At 32.0% G+C, this 18,836-nt stretch overlaps 3 protein-coding genes across 3 annotated transcripts in view; 1 reads left to right on the top strand and 2 right to left on the bottom strand.

Annotated features, from left to right (window-relative positions):
• Positions 1-1,218, bottom strand: part of pcm (pacman) — a 33,364-nt gene extending 32,146 nt beyond the window's left edge. Inside the window, exons 1-2 of the mRNA XM_068774276.1 lie at positions 978-1,218; positions 383-609 (exon numbers count right to left, since the gene is read on the bottom strand). Coding sequence (XP_068630377.1) covers positions 383-609; positions 978-1,052 — 302 coding nt within the window. The 5' untranslated portion in view covers positions 1,053-1,218. The remainder of the gene's footprint in view (positions 1-382; positions 610-977) is intronic.
• A 650-nt stretch (positions 1,219-1,868) lies between these two features.
• Positions 1,869-8,731, top strand: Nf-YB (nuclear factor Y-box B). The gene is made up of 6 exons (XM_068774781.1): positions 1,869-1,958; positions 2,282-2,396; positions 3,889-4,016; positions 4,695-4,907; positions 6,046-6,088; positions 7,491-8,731. Exons 2-6 carry the CDS (start codon positions 2,297-2,299, stop codon positions 7,589-7,591), a joined length of 585 nt encoding a protein of 194 aa, XP_068630882.1. The 5' UTR covers positions 1,869-1,958; positions 2,282-2,296; the 3' UTR covers positions 7,592-8,731.
• Positions 8,705-18,661, bottom strand: LOC137931319 (ATP-binding cassette sub-family G member 5). The gene is made up of 13 exons (XM_068774780.1): positions 18,536-18,661; positions 18,049-18,166; positions 17,271-17,455; positions 16,577-16,639; positions 15,923-16,004; positions 14,360-14,491; positions 13,462-13,602; positions 12,755-12,962; positions 12,065-12,182; positions 11,895-11,988; positions 10,525-10,663; positions 9,757-9,942; positions 8,705-9,384 (listed from the first exon to the last, which is right to left on the bottom strand). Exons 1-13 carry the CDS (start codon positions 18,587-18,589, stop codon positions 8,982-8,984), a joined length of 1,923 nt encoding a protein of 640 aa, XP_068630881.1. The 5' UTR covers positions 18,590-18,661; the 3' UTR covers positions 8,705-8,981.
• Between the last annotated feature and the right edge of the window lie 175 nt (positions 18,662-18,836).

The following is an 18,836-nucleotide window of genomic DNA, read 5'->3' as shown; positions in this document are numbered from 1 at the left end:
GAACAGCACTGAAGGTTGCAGGTGATAAGGTTGGTTGGAAAGGTAAAGTAATAGAGAAAAATAAGGTGTGTTATTAATTAAAGACAGTTTGTAATGGACAGTCTTAAAAAAATAAATACCTAATGTAAAGTACATACAACCTTTAAAAATTTTCTTTTTATTTAATATCAATGCCTTTAATTATTCATGTAAATACTGTTTATACTTGTACCTATTACACAAAAAAATTTAAGTGATGTATTAGGAGTCTATCAATTTAATTATCTAACATTACAATCATATTTCACAATATTATAGCAATAGATTTTATGATGCAATATACTTTTTTTAACTCACTTTTATGACAAATTAAACAGTTTTTAATATTGATTAATAAACATACCTCCTGCCTCGCTGCTGGTTCATCTTAGCTCTTGGTGCTACACCATCAACAGCCATGAATAACAACTTTTTAGGTTTTATGATTTGAAATAAAATACTTATATAGTGAAAAATATCTTGAAAGATTTTCTCCTCAGTGATTCTAAAGTGAGGATTTGCATCATCAGGATGTGAACAATTATGAATAATTCCATTCATATCTAAGTACATATTGTCAAAATCAGGTATCTGTAAATTAATAATATTCATTATATTTTTTTAATAGACAAAGGTTAAATATTTCTCTTTTGTAAAAAAGTGAAATGGACAGTTGATTATGATATACATCAACAACTATAAAGAAATCTAGTGTGCACATGATTACTTTTCAAAAAGATGCACTATAAAATTTTAAATGTTTTAAAGTGTTTGTTGTTAACTTCATCTGGGAAATACAGTATGGTAATGTTGGTGATGATATGGTGATCATGAACATGTTCTAATTAATTTACTAATCAATTTGGTGAATGTCGCGTGTTATCGACCTATAAAACAATCGTGTTAGCTAGAATGAAACATATTTTAATATGAGTAGAACAAAGAAATTATGAAAGTACCTGATACTGTTTCACCAGCTCATTGAGGCATGGATATCTTTCACTTGTATATCTGAAGAATTTTGGGACACCCATTTTTTAACTGTTTAGAAAAATCCTGAATGTAACAATAACTTTTGTAACTACAACTTTCAGCTAAAAACTAAAGTAGTTGTATTTAAAACAACACCATTAGAAGATTTTTTTGAATTAGCGCTTATATAAATCGGTAAAAACTTATTTATGATTTTTATCAACCTATTTACGGAACTATGTAGTATGTGTTTTTTATCCATATGTACATGTCAACGTTTTATTACGTATAGATTATAAATCAATAAAGATAACGAAGGACATAGGGTAACGTATAGGTTAAAAATATTGTTTTTTGTGGCACTTTTACCATGTATAGTCTTTGTATTTAAAGGTACTACTAACAAAGGACTTATCATTTAATACTAAAAAGAAAGCAATTCTAGGCGTAAATATAATTTCTATTTTTTATCATAACCGGATCGGAATTCTAAATAAATAGAATTTATTGTAATCGTTTTGAACTTTAAAATTACTAACTTTAAAATAAAATTTTTTTAACTTTAAAATAAAAAAGTCAAATTCGACGTTTTAGACTTGAAATTCACGCTTCAAAATTTTAAGCCATGTATGCTCTGAGAAATAAATTAATTTAATTTAAAAATATTAAGATTATGTTATCAATTTTTACATAGGCAAAAAAATAATACATCATTTTAAATACAGCTACAAGTACAGTAGATTCAAAGTATAAAACATTATTATGAAAGTTAAGAAAAATTGTTTTTAAAAATTAAATGATTTTTTTACAGTTTAATTTAATAAACATTTATCCATAATCATTACTTATCTGTTTTACGTACGCAGTAGTTAAATTGACGTATTCCGTATACTGTTGCTATGTCATATAAAATTTGTAATTTTTTGTTAATATTTTTCTGAGCATCTTTTAGTTTCTAATAATTATTGGTTAGTATAATTATAAATTTATTTTAGAAAATTTTTAAATCCTGAATTGTGAATTATATTTCAAAACAGACGATTTTGATACACCGGTTGAAAATCGCTTTTCCGCAACATTGTATTGTCTAATGTTATTTACTAATTTTTTACTATCAATTTTGACGTAAATTTTTCCTTTTTGAAACATTTTTTTAGAATTTTATTTATAGAGCTCTATCTATGTACAAGTTCTGAACATTTGATAATTGCTTATTTAACTTGTGATCTGTTTATATGATGAAATTAATAAATTAAAATACTAGATCAAAATTTATTTCCATTTATTTTAGGATCACTTGTTAGTCATGGAAACTGATGAGTTAGGCAATGATTTAGTGAGGCTTGATAATGGTTTTCTGGTTGATGAGGAAGAAACATATGTTGTAAATTCTGATGATGTTTTAGGTAAGTTGTTGTTTTTAATTTAATTGTTATAAAATGTAGAAACCATTTTTGTAGATATTAATAGTATAGTCTTCTGAACTAATATGATTTATATATGAAAAAATGTATTGGTGAAAAATTAATAATAATAGAGCCATTTTAAATGTTGTTATTACTGTTTATCATTTGAATGTTATTTTTTATATATTTCGACGTCATTTTGAATCTCTAAAAGCTTGTTACATTTATCTATAACAACAATAAAACACACAATACACAGACAGAAACAACATGTGGAAAAAAACTAACTCTGTAACTGTAACATTGTAATAATTAATTTAAAATTAATTGTTAAAGGAGGTATGTAATTATGACATTGAATGAACTTTGTCTACCCTCAACTCTTCTGATTGTTTAAAACTGCTGAGGTTTTACAGGGTTCAGAAAGTAATGTTGCTTTTGTAGGTAAAATTCACATGACTACATTTTTAATAAGTTTTTTTTTATAATTAATAATATATTTATGTTTGTTATCCACAACCCTTTGCCATCTAGTAGTAGTATTACCAAATTTTCAATGACGGAGCAGTTGGAATGAATAGGTTTTTCTGTAAAATATGTCTACAGAAACAACATTGCTTTCTGGTCCCCCTAAAACATGCGAGCATTTTACTTGGCCATGCAAAGCCATCAAAGATTCAGGCTAGAACCTTTCTGTGACACACACATGCCTTTCTTGCTGCCTGGGGCTTAGTTACTACATTCATATAACTTAAGGGCATGCTTATTTCTCAATTAATCTTTGGTAGGTGTTGCTGTTGTTAACATTTTTAATGACAGTACTAGTACCCTATTGGGGTCCAAAGTACGCACCACATGTTCATCCAGTAGTGTATTCAGGCTTTACTGTTCTTTATACCATTTGCCCAGCATTGGATCATGGAATGCAGGAAATATCAGAACAGAGCAGAAATAGAGAGGCTATATTTCCACCACTATCCTCAGTCTTCTTGCACTCCCTCTCAAGTAGAAGCCCAATGTCACGGTGCATTTATCACATTTGTACCAAACTCAGAACTAACAGATAAGAAGACTTCTGCACTAATCTTATAATACTTAAATATATTGTTAAAACAAAAAGAGAAGAAATTGACGAAAATATGGTTTAGTATTTTATTAGTCAGTGCATCAATACAAACAGCATAGAGCACTTGCAATTGTGTGTGGGTATGCATGTGGCTTGTTGCATAGCTTGCGATTTCAAAAATATCTCTTATTTTGTTAGATCAGCCAACTCTTCCAATGATATGTGTTTATAAAGGATGTTGTTCGGAAGGAAGGAGTTCTGTAATGAAGTCTGAGCCTCATTTATTATTTTATTGTTTACAACCCAACATATAAATTATTAATATAATAAAGATTTTTTAAACATAAGTTGATTAAAAATGTTTTCAGGTAAATGTTACAATTTGTATAATATGCTTCATAATTTTACTTATCTCCAATATTTTAGAACAAGAAGAAAACAATTCTGATTCAAACTGCGGTGGCAAAAATGTTCCCTTGCGTGAACAGGACAGATTCTTGCCAATTGCAAATATTGCTAAAATTATGAAAAGAGCAATTCCAGAAAATGGAAAGGTAATTTATGGTTTGTGTTATATTTGTTCCCTAAAATATGATTGTTTTCAAACATTGAACATGGCATTTATATTTTTCAAGTGGTTTTGGCTAAGAAATGATGGAAGCAGCTTCCATTAGCTAGTAATAAATAAATTAATCCAAGGAAGTTTTATTGGAGTCCCTTCTACAAAGGTGTATAGTTTGACATCTTACTAGCACAAGCAGTAAAGTTGTCCATCTCTCTTGTCATTTTCAAAATGCTTTTTAAAAGTGCTCTTTGTAATAATCCAACACTTTAACTTAAGCTATTTAAGCATTGCAGGATAGAAGGTATTTTGGGTGCAACAGATGTGGGATTCATATGTTTATTCTAGCCACAGATGTGGTTGTTGTTAGGGCATGAAAAAAGCCAACCCATACCTGTATTGTATTACCAGTCCAATCTGGCCTAGTGCACAAGTACGGGGCCACCATTATTTATGCATCTAGTGATATCTGCTTCTGTTCCCTACACAATGGAATTCCACATCTGTTAAAATTTTAAAACCACCCATTTTACAACATGAATATCTGATTAAAATACTGCATTGAGTAGATTGTATAAAAATATCCCTGTCATTTCTTTTAAGTGACAATGCATTCATTTTGCCTCAGAGTTTTAGCAGAGCATTAAGTATAAAGTCAGTTACTTTTCAGATTGCTAAAGATGCACGAGAATGTGTACAAGAGTGTCTTTCAGAATTCATATCATTTATCACAAGTGAAGCCAGTGATCGTTGCCAGATGGAGAAAAGAAAAACAATCAACGGCGAAGATGTTTTGTTTGCTATGAATGCTTTGGGATTTGATAATTACATAGAACCACTGAAGGTATATCTCAAGAAATATAGGGAGATTGTTCTATCACCGGTAAGAGAGTAACAATAGGTAAAAATTAAATGTGTAGTGTTTGTATAGCTATTTCACTTAACAGGGATATGAGACAGCATACCAATTATCCTACTGAGTATGTTTTTATGCATGTTTTCTTATTGTTAATCTGCACTATATATTTTCTAACATAGAAGTTGTAGTAATAAACCTAATTTAGGAGCATATAATGTGACATTTTGAGTTCCCGAGAAACAGAGTAAACTTAGTTTATTATTTCTGTTTCTCGGTAATGTTAACAGGAAAAAGGCGTTTGTCAATAAAAATATAACTTAAAAATAATATGTACCCTACGTTTGTAAGGCTTATTTGAATTTTTTATTTTTCTTATAATGAACATTTTGCTATTGTCAATTGCAAACTAACAATATATTCCATTGTGTCATGATTCTTCTTTCAAGAGAAAGAGGATTGTACATTTTACATTTGTGTAGAGAATGTTAAAAAAATACAATTTATTTTTGTACAAAAGTGTCACCCATGGTGATGTAAAAGTAAAAAATTGTGGTATCATATGAAATAATAAATACCACAAAAATTTAACATACTTTTCATTGTGTGGTTCAGATTTTTAGTAAAATTTTCTAGTTTAGTTAATATCAAAACCGTGACTCATTTTCGGTTTGACGCTGATTTATGGGACACGTCATGTATTTTTACATGTTGGAAGTGTACTACATTTTAATTTGCAAAACCTTGGTTTTAAAGTTCTACTATTTAATACACAATAGAATAATTATGTTTTTGTTATGAAATAATAATGGTAATTGCAAAATGTTGATATAAGTTTTAATATATTTGAAATTGGCCAATGAAACAAGTGTGCTTTAATATGGGAAAACAGCTGTCTGACAGTTGTGCATGGCTTTAATGAATGAAGTCTTCCCTTGCAAGTGCAGGCTATCCCAAGATTATGATGCACTGAGTAAACTTTTAACTCTGTAGTGTTCTTTTATTACCTGTGGGACCTTTCCTTGATTTAAATTGCTTGAATATTTTTATTTTAAATTATTTTATTTTTAAACATTTCTGCAGAGCGTTATGTTTCTTTACAATTATTTCATCATTCCATGTACGCTTTTGTTGTGTATAGTATATTTTTTTTATTCAATTGCAGGTAACAATTAATAAGCTGAATAAAGCCTATGTGCTCTATGGAGGTAAGTTGGTCTTAGTACTTTGTTTTAAACTAAAAACTGAACATGGTGCATATAATTCAAAGATTGTCAAAACATTTTAATAAACTGAGATTTATATTATCATCATAATCAGCTCTTCTTGTGTGTAGCAATAACTAGTTTACGTCAGGAAATTATGGAGGCGGCTTCAGTAAACTTACTAATATATAAATTAACGAAAGGAACTTTTTTCACAGTCTACCGGCGTAAAAAAAATTGTATTTTTTCATATTATACCAATATATTTGTTCCGCCCATTTGTACTAAAGTTTTTTTTTTGTAGAAAAGCGTTTTCCATAATAAGGGAATAGCTTAACTTTAGGTAAAAAGATCTCCAAATGTCATATCTGTGTTATAACTTAACTGTGTGGCAGAAGCTACTGTCTAAATATCAATTTTTTAATAATATAACTACGTCTTTATCACTACAGGGATAATTTTGCTTGTATTATAAACACGGCTTGTTAATTTGTTAGGATGGTTTTCTAGAAGTAAATATGTAGACGGCGTAAAATATAAAACCTAAACTATTTTATTTTGGTATAATTAACGTAATAACAATAGTAAAAATATGACTTCTAGGAAATTTTATTCGTGAGAACTAGGGAGAGTGATTATTTTATTATTTCTGGAATACCCTTATATAACAAAACGTTTAAGAACGTGATGTTTATGTAATGTCTACCGCGTGACAGCGCCATAATGCAGTTCGGAGTATTTATTGGCTCCGTTAAGACAGTTGATAAGTGTATTCTACGTTTGTCAACTGTCTTAGCTTTAAAGGATTTAATATATAATTCATTTCTCATCAAGAAGTTTTAAAGCTTTTACACCTATTTCCAATCTCTTTATAAAGTAATCACTCTGAAATATGTCACATAAATTTATTTTTTTCTTTTGGAATGTGATAGGGCAATAACGTTTGCCTTAATTTTAATATGTGGTAATTCGAATTTTGAAAACGAAGATTAGCAAAGTAACCCGCGACTTTCCGCTTAGAATTTAACAAAAAAAATGTTTTAGTTGATTTTTTTTCTCGTTTGTGTTCTCGAAACGTCATCATTCGTTCGCTGTATTAGTTTCAATTCAAATCAGCGTTAACTGTCAATATATGAAATTCAGCGGAACGACAGTGGTGCCATCTGTCGAAAGTTGCCAACTTAGAAATTTTCGTGCAACACAATTTTGCTAAAGATCATCACATGATCAAATGCATAGTTTATGATTTTATGACGGACATATAGACAAGCATAAAATTTTACATATATAAGTATTAATAATCATTAAGTTACTTGAGCTATAAATTTACCCCCTTTAAATTTTTGCACCTATGATCACACTGAGTAATATATTGTTTTTGAAATGTTTTTAATTTTGTGAACAGATGCAGGAACGTGCGTGCAAGCCGAAAGTGAGGGTGAAACCCATAGTGAAACGATGTTATACACATACCCGAAAGTAATTGGAGACTTCAATATAAACTAGTGTCTATGAGATTCAACTATGGACAGAGATTTGTGAAGATTGTATTGAAATATCACACAACAGTGAAAGTTGGTACAATAATCTTTTATTGTTGAAGAAATTTATTTGTTTGATTGTCAATGTGGTGAACGGAAGAATTATGTATATTAATATTAATTCGTGCTAAAATATGCTGTAATTAAGAATATTGCTAGAAATAAAGATTTTTTGTCGATCCGTGTTTTATTTAGGGCCCTCACTAGGTGGAACGATGACAGTCAAGTGAAGTCGCTGGGTGTGGGCATCGTGCAGATCTTCAGGGAAGGCCTGTGCCTTATTGGACGTATATACTTACATTCTTATCTCGTTTCTGTCAAAAACCTACTAGGAGGTCAAACACAACGGTATATGACCATGTATTAGCAAGATCGGAAAGTAATGTCGATTCTGTCGATAAATTTTACAGAAAAACCGATTAATTTTTACCGCCCTGGAATTGAAAGTTTATTTCTAAATCGCAAAAGTTGGTGATAACGAAGGTGAAGTGAAGTGAAGCATATATTGTTGATTAGAAATAAAAATTTGTTAAATGAAAATGGAAAAATGTAGTCGTGTGAATTTGATTTAAGAATGCGACATTACTTCCCGATTCTCCTAAGATATCTAAAAAATGTTTCTTATCTAGATATTCCATAATTAAAGCATGCAGTTCTAAGGTTCTTCGCCCACGGCGACCTTTTACGCAAACACGATACATGTGTAGCGCGTTGCTGTCTAGCTAGCTGCGATGCTGTCGTCTGCATGTTCGCTAGCATCGCTACTAAAAGACGCCGTAGGTAAAAGTACAATAGACTAGTGCTATTGAAATCACCCTATAATCGTTAGAAAAGCGCGGCAAGGTGGAATTCGAGAAAAAAGCGTTGGCGGCGAACTGTCGGAACAGAGCGGTCATTACATCCCCCAGTTCGGCCGTGCTTTCCTAAGGCGCGGTATAGTAGTTTCGGTAGCACTATAGTTATTGTATTATATGGAATGTTTAATATTTTTTCTAAAGAGTATAAAAACATTTTTTGTATTATAATATTTATTAAGTACATTATTAATTACATAGTATATAAGTATTATGATCATTGATGTGAATAAATATACACTTTTTTATAATATTCCTGTTTTTAAATTATAAATATAATAATTTTTTTTTGATTGCTATTCCTATTTGAGATGTAAATTAAAAGAACGTAACCAAACGACGTTTACGAATTATTAGACGCGAAATTATGCTGCGTGAGACAAGCGGGCCCGACAAATAAATTCATCGACGCACGTGTTCATTAGATTAAATTAGATTTATTTTATTCATCTGATTGCTCGATAATAAATACGATTAGGTTTAAAAAAGCAATGTTTTTTTCTATTCTCTAAATTTATCAGTGATGTATCCAGGAAGCGGTATCAAATATAGGAACTTATTAAAGATCATTATTCCAAGTGAGAAGGCAAACGATATACCCAAATTAAATTCTGGGTTTAAATCACCGGCTTGATAAACATCACCTGCGAAGTTTTTGGACGTAAATCGTTCTGTCAAAAATGCCTTTCCGCTTGCGTAGCGACAGTTGGAATTTGAATTGGTATTAAGGTTCGAAGAAGTCTGTATTAAGCTAGTTATCGCTGTGCAGTTCTCGCTGGTACTGTATGGAAGGATGTTGAAGGTTGGCTGTTTGAATATATTCCTATGCATGAACACTGATGCGTAGCGCGTATGTGTGATGTAGGTTAAATAAAACAGCCATTCTTCGAAGCCTTTGTATGATCTGGAAAAAATAAACATTTAAAAACTACAATCTTTCTCTATACGTCTATATTTTAATTTCAATTTTATGTGCAAAAAAAATAATCGAAACTAGACATGCACATGCCAGAGAACCGTCAGAAAGAAAGAACTTTAACACCGAAAGCTACAGAAGCAGTCAAAACGACAGCAGTAACTACGAAATAAGGACTATTTCCCCATTGCCACCCGGAGGGACGAAGAAACTTTTTGTCTCGCAATATAACATCCAAGAGGCACATAGCCGTGGGGTTTACTTCGTTTGTGTACGAGAACAATCCTTAAAATTAGTGCAGAAAGATTGAAATTAGAAAGTTAATATGACGAAATAACATATTTGACAGGATTAAATTACCTAAGCACACCGCTAGCCAGCATAACGTAGATGCATGTCAAGTATATGTTCACGATGGCTGCGATCAGACCGTTCTTCACGAACATCATGACAGCGATGCACTGTTGTTCCGCGTATATGTAGCACGACCACAGCACCAGAGCAAAGTATATATACTCCAGATTTTCTGATATATCGCCCAGTATCCTTAATAATATAAATAATATGATTTAATTAACTTGAAAGGCTTATGAATTATGATTTAGAGGTGTATGTAAGCTTATTCGGCAGTTTGTAGCGATTTGTTAGAATTACGCTTTTTATTATTTCTGAATGTATACATTCACTGCTTAAAAGATTTTATCCCTATAGCCAATTAACTTATATATTATGAACGGTATTGTCTGAGACTCACGGAATTTGCACAACTTACCACATTGGTTAGTGATAATAAACTAAGGATGCGTTTATATACATCTTTAACACATTGCTGAGCATCTCAAGTGTATACGCCATCTTTATTTTTTTATTCATTAACACCCAATAAAGTGTGCACGTATCTCTTGCTTACAAAAATGCCATTTAACCGCGCTATATTGACACTGTTCGGAAAACAAAGTAACTTTGTGTTTTTTTTTTAATTTTGAGAAATCACAATCTATAAAGTTGTTATGCATGGCCATTTAGACAGACATTTTTTTGAGAGATAATATTTATGTTCTTCTTTCCATAATTATTAATTTGAATTATCACAATAATTACTGAAAAATATAAGAGCAAAATACATACGGATAAACAATAGCGGCAGAGATGAAAGTAGTTATGAATGAAAATGGCAATGAAACCAAGTTCCACGAGAGCAGCAGACTGGCTCCGCTGTACAGGCCTTCTTGCGATTCTTGGTAATATCTCGTTCGATACGGACCATCTGAAATTAAACTCATATCATTACTATATTTACTTCCACAAATATGTAGATAAATAACATAGCTTAGCTAAATTTAAAATGTAATTTACATATATTATGTTCATCTGTTACGGATAGAATGAAAATGTAACGACTCTGTACTTGTCAGCAATATACACGATTAGCGGGCGGAGGTATGTTATCACCCGAGCACTTTGAAAGGGAAGATGATAGCCACGAGTGATCGGATGTGTTTTTACAAATTTAAAAAGTTTATTTACAATTTATACGACCATAATACAACGGCAGTGACCACATCACCGTTGGATTCCGAATACAAATTGGCGTTCGAATTTGAATGATTTTACGTAAAAAAGTATTTGTGGTCGTATCAGTCAGCAATACGGAGCGTGAACGCGACATACTCATGTAAACTTATAACACAGAAATATTAATTATATTTTTCATATATATATGTGTATATATATATACATATATGTTATTGTATGTTCTATTGGTGGTCCCAATTAAATAAAAAAGTTTTTTATTTATCGAATCCTTACTCTGTAATTCATTTATATAACAACATCTATACGAGATTTCCACCAACGTAATGACTCACCATGATATCCTTATTACCATAAGGCTTGGGGCTTGAAATTTTGTAGGAATATTTATCTTGCTAAATGCAGGTAAGCTAAGAATGATTTTGCGAAATCTCTCCTGCAGGGGCTAGGAAAGCGTTTATTAAAAATGCATATTTTCTTACAATCACTCGTGTTATAAAAAACTAGGCCAAAATTTTTATTTCACACGTTAAAAATTACCAAAAAGGCAGTGGTAACAACGCATAGCGATTGCTTAGTTTCGGTTGAAGCTGATGCTGCTAGCCCAGGGGCTTTGACAACTTCATCGGAACTGAGTTCATAGAGCGGAAGGGTCCGTGAACTTAAAAATAAAACAGAAACTGAACAGACGCATTTCAGTTGTCCGATGACGTTCGCACTTATTAAACCGCTCTCCTCGAGTAGATCTGTGTAGTGTTGAAGTTGTGTATATGCGGCTTGGGACGACAGCGAGGGCCACAAGCAAGCCAAGGATAGATCCGGATCTAACCTCGATTCGCCCACGCTGTTCGCGGTTAGGGAGCGGGCGGCCGCTCCCTAAAGAACGGGTGTTGTCTGATCATGTCTTGTGCTTAGTGTCGCAGGTGAAGTGGTCGCTGGATATTAAATCAATACGATTTACTTACATAGACAAATTGTATTCATAATGCTGATGAAGTATGTGCCGACCATAACATTAAAAATCAACCCACTCTTTGTTATAAACGTCCTTTGAAAGTCCTGCAAAGATAGTTCATAATTAGGTTTGTTTTTTTGGTAAAAGCTTCTGTATATTATATATTAATATTTAGTTTACCTGAGCTTCGCTGTAAAATATCCATAAAATTAAGAAATATATGGGCAAAGAAAGAAGTCTCATCGACATCTGTTTCAATCCGTGTTTCTTGATGTTAAATATTGAAACCAAAATTCTCCTGAAATTTTATACGTTAAAAATTATAAATAAATATTACAAAGTTAAGAAAATCTTTTTACACAAATTTTTATGTAATCTATGTATGATTGAAAGAGATTTATCATCTATATACTAAGTTATAACGATATCTGGAAACTGAAGGCTTGAAAGAATTGAAATTGATTTGAATTGAAATAATTCTGTATTTGCCGAGAGAAGGTAATTTAAGAACGAATTTTACGTACTTCTACCTGCGAAGGAGATTAAGAGGGCGATTAATAATTTACGGAGCAAGCAGAGGATAACTAGTTATTAATAAGCCTAGTATCAACTTATTAATAATTAATAAATAGTTATTAATTAATATTAACAAGTTAATTGGGTCCATTGGTAATGTCCAACTGTGGACATCTTATGGCTGAGTAGACGATAATGATGAAGTTAAATTGTAAGATAGTTTAAAATAGGTTATACTTTTATGATGTATTTTAGCAGGCTTTGAAAGTGTATGATTCTATTGATAAGTTATTGAATTTTATATGAAATAAGTATCGAAAAATAATAGAAAATTTAAAGAGGAAGCTTGCTTACAAATATAACATCCAAATAACTTTAAATCCACTGGGTTTGCCATAGTTCATCTGCATTTTATTCGGGTTTATTATTCGGCTGTGTTCGGTCATGTTGCCTTGCATTATGCCCTGGCCTTCCATTTTGAATTTCTCCACCAACGCTGCTATTTGATGATTTGACTCAATAAAGCGTTCCCTTGATCGTCTATCTACTGTTGACAGACATACTGAAAATGTTTGGCAAATAAGATTATTTCATATTACATTACATACGTACTATTACGCGTGGGTAATTATACAAAGCAATTCTTCTTCCTGTATCGTGTGCCTCACTACCGTGGATCGTGACTTCGCGTCATTTGTGTCAGTCTTTGGCGGCATGCTTCAGTCACAGTAGCGTCGCGTGAGGTTCGTACCTGATCAGATCAGCACATGAGGCTTAAGCCTCGTGGTCGTGTCTATCTATCCTCCCAATGATCAAGAATTCTTCCAAGCAGTTACTGTTGTTTTAGATGTGTGTATCACACATTTAATGAGGAAGAAATTGATTTGGAAGAAAATCAACAATTTATAGTTTATGAACAAATTCATCTTACTTTTTGATCATTATCGCTTTTATATTGAAACTTCACTTGATCAAAATCTTAAACCTCAATAGTGGCACACGCTTTTACAAAGCTCCTTAATAATTATTCATTTATTTATATGTAATAGGTTTCTACTTACAATAATACATTAAAGGATTCTCCAGCTGTGGACAAGGGAAGCCAATACTGCCGAAGTAATCTAACAAGTTCCTAGTCGGTCCAGCGTAGACAACGTCTCCTAGACAAAGGTAGACAACGCGGTCTAGGAAGGGGAATACATCTACAACAAACACAAATATTAGCAATATAAAATATTAGGAATGTCTAAATGGCGTTTTTGTTCTACACTTATAGAAATTGTACAACACCAACATATACATGTCGACATGACCGTTGAAAAAATTGCGTAGTTCTTGAAAGTTGATTATAGCAGATTGTTAAAAAGTAATTATTAAAGATACACAAATGGAAGTAAATTACTGAATAAAAATGACGACACACCGACGAAACAAAATGTGTTATCTAGTTGATCCCTGAAAAAGATTTTAAGCTGTTAGTGGTCGCCCCTCTCGGAAGCCATGTCGGAATTAACAGGTGTCTTTTATAAGTGGCAGTCCAACCCGGAATACCCTCGAGAAGACCCTTGAACCTAGTCATTCCATCGAGGGTCCATCTAAGCGATCTAAGAGCTTTGTGCTCCTAATCCGCGAAGGCTAGAGTGTCCATGAGTTTTAGGCTACTTTTAATTCGAGTTTTAGGCGGAATTTGTAAGTATCATATAGGCAGTTGTGTAAGGTATATAAGAAGATTATCCGAAATGTATTGTATTAAAAGTATATAATAATAATCGAATAATTTTTGTTAGAGTTATTGACATATGTATACTTAATTAAATAAGTTACTTGAGCTCAACTTACACAGAAAGAAAATTAATAAATATGAAAAGATTATTTTAAAATAAATATTAAAATAAACATCGATTTTCTCTTTGTTAAGTTACATTTAAAATAAATGTTCAAGTTCATATTTCTACGCACCTGATCTTGGCTTCTCCATTGTCAATATAATAGTCGTACCGTATTTTTTCGCTGCGTTCGATAAAATTGAAATTACCAAATAGGTGTTCAAAGGATCCAAGTCCCAGGTTGGTTCATCTAGCAATAATATTACTGAAATATAAATTTAAGAATGATAACTATAATGTTTAAATAATTTTATTATTACATTGATCATCGGTAGAGCCTTAAGTTTTAGGAATAGAGACCACGAACCGGCAAGGGTAGCGTAGGTCGTCCACTCATAAGGAGAACAGAGAACCTTGTTAACATCCTCGAAAGACACTGGATGCAGGCCTTTTTCAACTGGTCCTATGAAATGAAATCTATGGAAGTGGCCTATTCCAGCAGTAGACATTTTACAGTAAATTATTATGTCGATGATTATGATTTAAAAGGGGTTTTTACATCTGTCTTTGATAAAAAATATATAACAAAGTTATTTCTATAAAACATACACAAATATATATAGGCGCGCTGGAGAATTTAAACATTACTTGTCGCTTCGTAAGCCAACGTTTTAAGCTTTCTAACATAGCGCTTTTGAAAGCTAAAGGAAGTAGAAAACCACTGCTAAGAACTACAGCGGCCAGCACAACCTTTTATCTCTATCATAATCTAAATGTAAAAAAATAATGGTTTTTATAATGTAAGAGTAGAAGGATATAAATTTATTTTATTATTATTATGAGTTAAATCCACTACATTATAAACCGTGATAGCGAATTACCCTACATTGCAAGCCTAAGCCCCCACCAAGAATCGCTACGACAACCTCTTGCGCTGCCCGCATCTAGTGACTTTACGCGACTTTGCCTATATCGTGATTCCTTCTAGAGAGTGGGCCTATCTACGTCGCGTCTTCGCTCGTAGTCGCCGATTGAGTACCAAAAAACCATTACTTAATAACAATAGTAATTTCGTTTTCCGATTATCATATGCGTAATATAACTGCGAATTAACTGATAGTTCTTGTTGTCTAATTCACTTCAATCGCCTAAATGTATGTTGTTTATATAAAATGTGTTAACTATCTCAATCGTCGATAATTAAAATATCTTAGGTGTTAACATCGATTAAAAAACAAAGAAGTTGAGGCTAGATGGAAAAAAGTTGGGAAGGAATGAAAAAAAAGAACAACAGGTTATTCATCCCTGTTGCAACGTAAATATATAAATGCTACATTAGGTGATGAAAAACAAAAGCGTATTTTTGAATAATATATGAACACTTAATATAACGTTGAAGTTGTGGTTTTCATCAAATCGCTGAATTTCAGGGATTTATGGCACTAAAACTACACCACGCTTTAAGAGTTATGTAATTAAAAAAAATTATACGAGGTAAAGATGTAGTATCCGAAAACAGAGTAAAGACAGTCTGAACTGGTCATTCCTTGGAACTCCGAATTGACTAACAGATTAAGTCATGGCATAACTTATAAAAACGTATAACTAAGGAATATGTTGATATCCCTTATTGCTAAGCTGACAACAATTAGTGTATGTTAAAAATATATAATTTATAAAAATAATTGTTACTTACATGGATCTCTTATGAGTTGGACACCGATAACGAGTCTTCTGTATTCGCTTTTAGTTAGGTTCGTTACGCATTTGTGCGCTACCTTTAAACAAAAAAAAAAGTTTTGCTCAAGTCGTGGGTCAGCTCGGCGTTCCGCCTGGCCCACGCTTGTGGACTGCCCGGTGTGGTAGTTGGAGCGGTGGATCCTGGTTCACAAGGTCGGACCTTACTTGCCCACAGTCGTGTCTGCGTGGAAATCTGTAGCCTCTTTCTGTGAGATCTTCGTAGTATAAAAAAAAGCAGTCGAACGGACCAGATTATGCTCAGAGACGACACCGTCAACTGAGAGGCATGCCTCGGGGTAGCTGTCTGGAGAATGGTCTTCCCTTTTCCTTGCTTTTGGAGTCGCGTTTAAGGCGGAGAACCTTAAGCTCTACAAGCGTCAATGACTTGAAGGCGGATATTTGATTGATGTGGTCACAAAACATCGTGAAAACACCATAAAACTTTCACAGATAACGTGAACAAAGTGTCTAGCATGGACTTAACAGAACAGCACAGCGCGATGAGCTCCCTCACACCGTTGAAAAGAGCACGGCTAACAGGGTTTTAGTAGGTAAGAATACCATATAATTATGTTCTCCTCCGGAGGCAAAAAAATAAATGAAATAATACCTGTGATAATGCTAAGTCAGCCATAACTTGCTTCACTTTAGATGATTTAAGATAGCCTGAGATCTGAAAATTTACATACAGTTTATTATGGTTATCGTATTATATATATATATATATATATATATATATATTGTATATATATATATATATATATATATATATATATATATATATTTATGACTATTTCCGTCTATCGTCAAACTGTCAACATTACAAATTGCGGTTAAGGGAAAACTTTGTGTTGTAAATCGCCTCGCAACTTGACTGCGATGTTTAGTGAACAAGTCGATGTATTGTAATACGCTTTCCAGGGAACAGCGTCTATTAGATGTATATTTGTTATTTTTTACTGTTAGCATTTACAGTTTCACGCACATACTTACTTTAAAAATCCTACAGTAAATACGGTTAAGAGTCCCGTCAGTAATGTTATCTCGGGCCATTACGTTATTTATTTCACCGGATTAGGAAGGCTTGTATCAGGTAAAGTTTTTAAATTTCGAATAAAACACATATTTCTTGACGAATTTCTAGAAATGTTTATGTGCAAATAACTGCAATAACTAATCGTAAATTTATTGACTTTGATAGGTAAATAATAGGTAAGATTCTTTGTTTACTTGAAACAATGAGAAATTATTTTATGAAAAATTGTTTTAATTTTTATATTCAAAAGTAACTGTTATTGTTTTACCTTTGTAAGTGATAAGGATAGGGTCTGTTGTACACTTAGTCCGGGCAAGAGTTTTGTGGAGTGTCGAACGAGAGCGCATGTATTTCTGAATTGTTCTTCTTCTAACGGAAGTCCTTCTAGAAGTATATGGCCTTTGCAAGGCACTCGGCGGGCGATTACATCCAAAAGTGCACGTTTACCACTCCCTTTAGAAAAAAGTATCATTTTGTATCCTTTATTTATCATAAAAGTACAATATTTATACAATTTAAAAATAAAGCTCTTAAAACATTGTAGCTGTTATGGGTTGAAAGGAAAAAATTAAGATAAATTTTGCCGTAAATTAAATCTTTTATTTCATATCAAATTTAGAATTGTTAACAATGCTATGTAAACTAATAATTCAAAATATTTTAATGTATATCCTATCGTCATTTTAAATATGTTAACACAAAAGAAAGTTTAAAAATTATTATCTTTAATGCAATATGTAAATTTTAATAAAGCTTTCTACTAAATAACTGTATCGTATGATGGAATATTTAACTGTATAAAATGATATGGCATTATACAATAAGTAAGAATGCAAGTGTAATATATTCATTTATGCATAAGTAAAGTCTTCACATTACTTTACATTACTTTAGTCATCTTTTATCTTATTTCTTTATTTCATCTTTACATTACTGTGGACATATCACAAAAAACAATTGTTCGCCTTTTCACTTGCTTACTTAAATGCAATTAAAGCACTAAATTAGCTCATTTTAAAGAATTATTGTACAAAAGCTGACTTTACCTTTCGAGCCAAGAATGGCTGTGACCTCTCCACTGTGAGTAAGCATAGAGACATCTTTAAGTATGATACCAGTCTTTACTCCCCCTGTTAATCGTTGGAAGAAATTTCCCGGTTCAACCTAAGCACATACAATATATTTTATTGTATTATTTATAAACATTTCACGACCAGTACGGAATCCGGATTAATATTCCCGGATATCCTAATAAAAGACATCAACGCGCACTATATTTAAAATCACAGGGAATAAACATGTTTATTTTATAAAACATTTTATTTAGCCATGAAATCAATTAAATTTTTGAAGTATTATTTTCACTAAATTATAATGTAAAAATCATATAATTAAAACACCAGTGATTTCTAAAATAATATATTTTAATTGAATATTATTTGTGAAAAGAAAACAGATCTAATGCATCCGTAGTATACATTTATGTCAGTTTATTCATGTTGAAATAGAAAATAGTAGTATCAATAAATTTACCTGGCCGGAATGAAAAACATTGCACAGTTCAAGAGTGTAATCACTCCCTAACATTTTGTGCACTTTTGTTTAAGGGAACACGGTTAAAAATTAAAAAAAATTTCAGTACAAACACCCACTGGCCAGTAAATCGTCCGCAAACTAACTTAACGTAGTTAACTTCAAAGTTGACGATACGTTAGCGACGTTGCCAACTTTATTCGTGGCTAACTTCACAATTAACGTACAGTTGACTTTATCGAATAAATCGAGTTTAAAAGATATTAAACCTTATTACGTTGTCTTATAACTCTTTTTTATA

Source organism: Battus philenor, unplaced genomic scaffold (assembly GCF_028537555.1).
Source record: "Battus philenor isolate CCGP_79_NKW_IND1 unplaced genomic scaffold, ilBatPhil1.0.hap1 SCAF_7, whole genome shotgun sequence".
NCBI classification, from domain to species: Eukaryota; Metazoa; Arthropoda; class Insecta; order Lepidoptera; family Papilionidae; genus Battus; species Battus philenor.
The sequence above is the reverse complement of the archived record's forward strand: the minus strand, read 5'-3'. Positions and strand labels throughout refer to the sequence as shown.

Bases quoted from the DNA above. Each gene is read 5' to 3' on its own strand.
- Nf-YB (XM_068774781.1), top strand. From the start codon at position 2,297: ATGGAAACTGATGAGTTAGGCAATGATTTAGTGAGGCTTGATAATGGT. The intron at 4,908-6,045 runs GTAAGAGAGTAA...ATTCAATTGCAG, and splicing joins GGGAGATTGTTCTATCACCG to GTAACAATTAATAAGCTGAA. The intron at 6,089-7,490 runs GTAAGTTGGTCT...TTTTGTGAACAG, and splicing joins AGCCTATGTGCTCTATGGAG to ATGCAGGAACGTGCGTGCAA.
- LOC137931319 (XM_068774780.1), bottom strand. From the start codon at position 18,589: ATGTTAGGGAGTGATTACACTCTTGAACTGTGCAATGTTTTTCATTCC. The intron at 17,456-18,048 runs GTAAAGTCAGCT...TTTTTTCTAAAG, and splicing joins AGCCATTCTTGGCTCGAAAG to GGAGTGGTAAACGTGCACTT. The intron at 11,989-12,064 runs GTAAACTAAATA...CTATCTTTGCAG, and splicing joins TATTTTACAGCGAAGCTCAG to GACTTTCAAAGGACGTTTAT.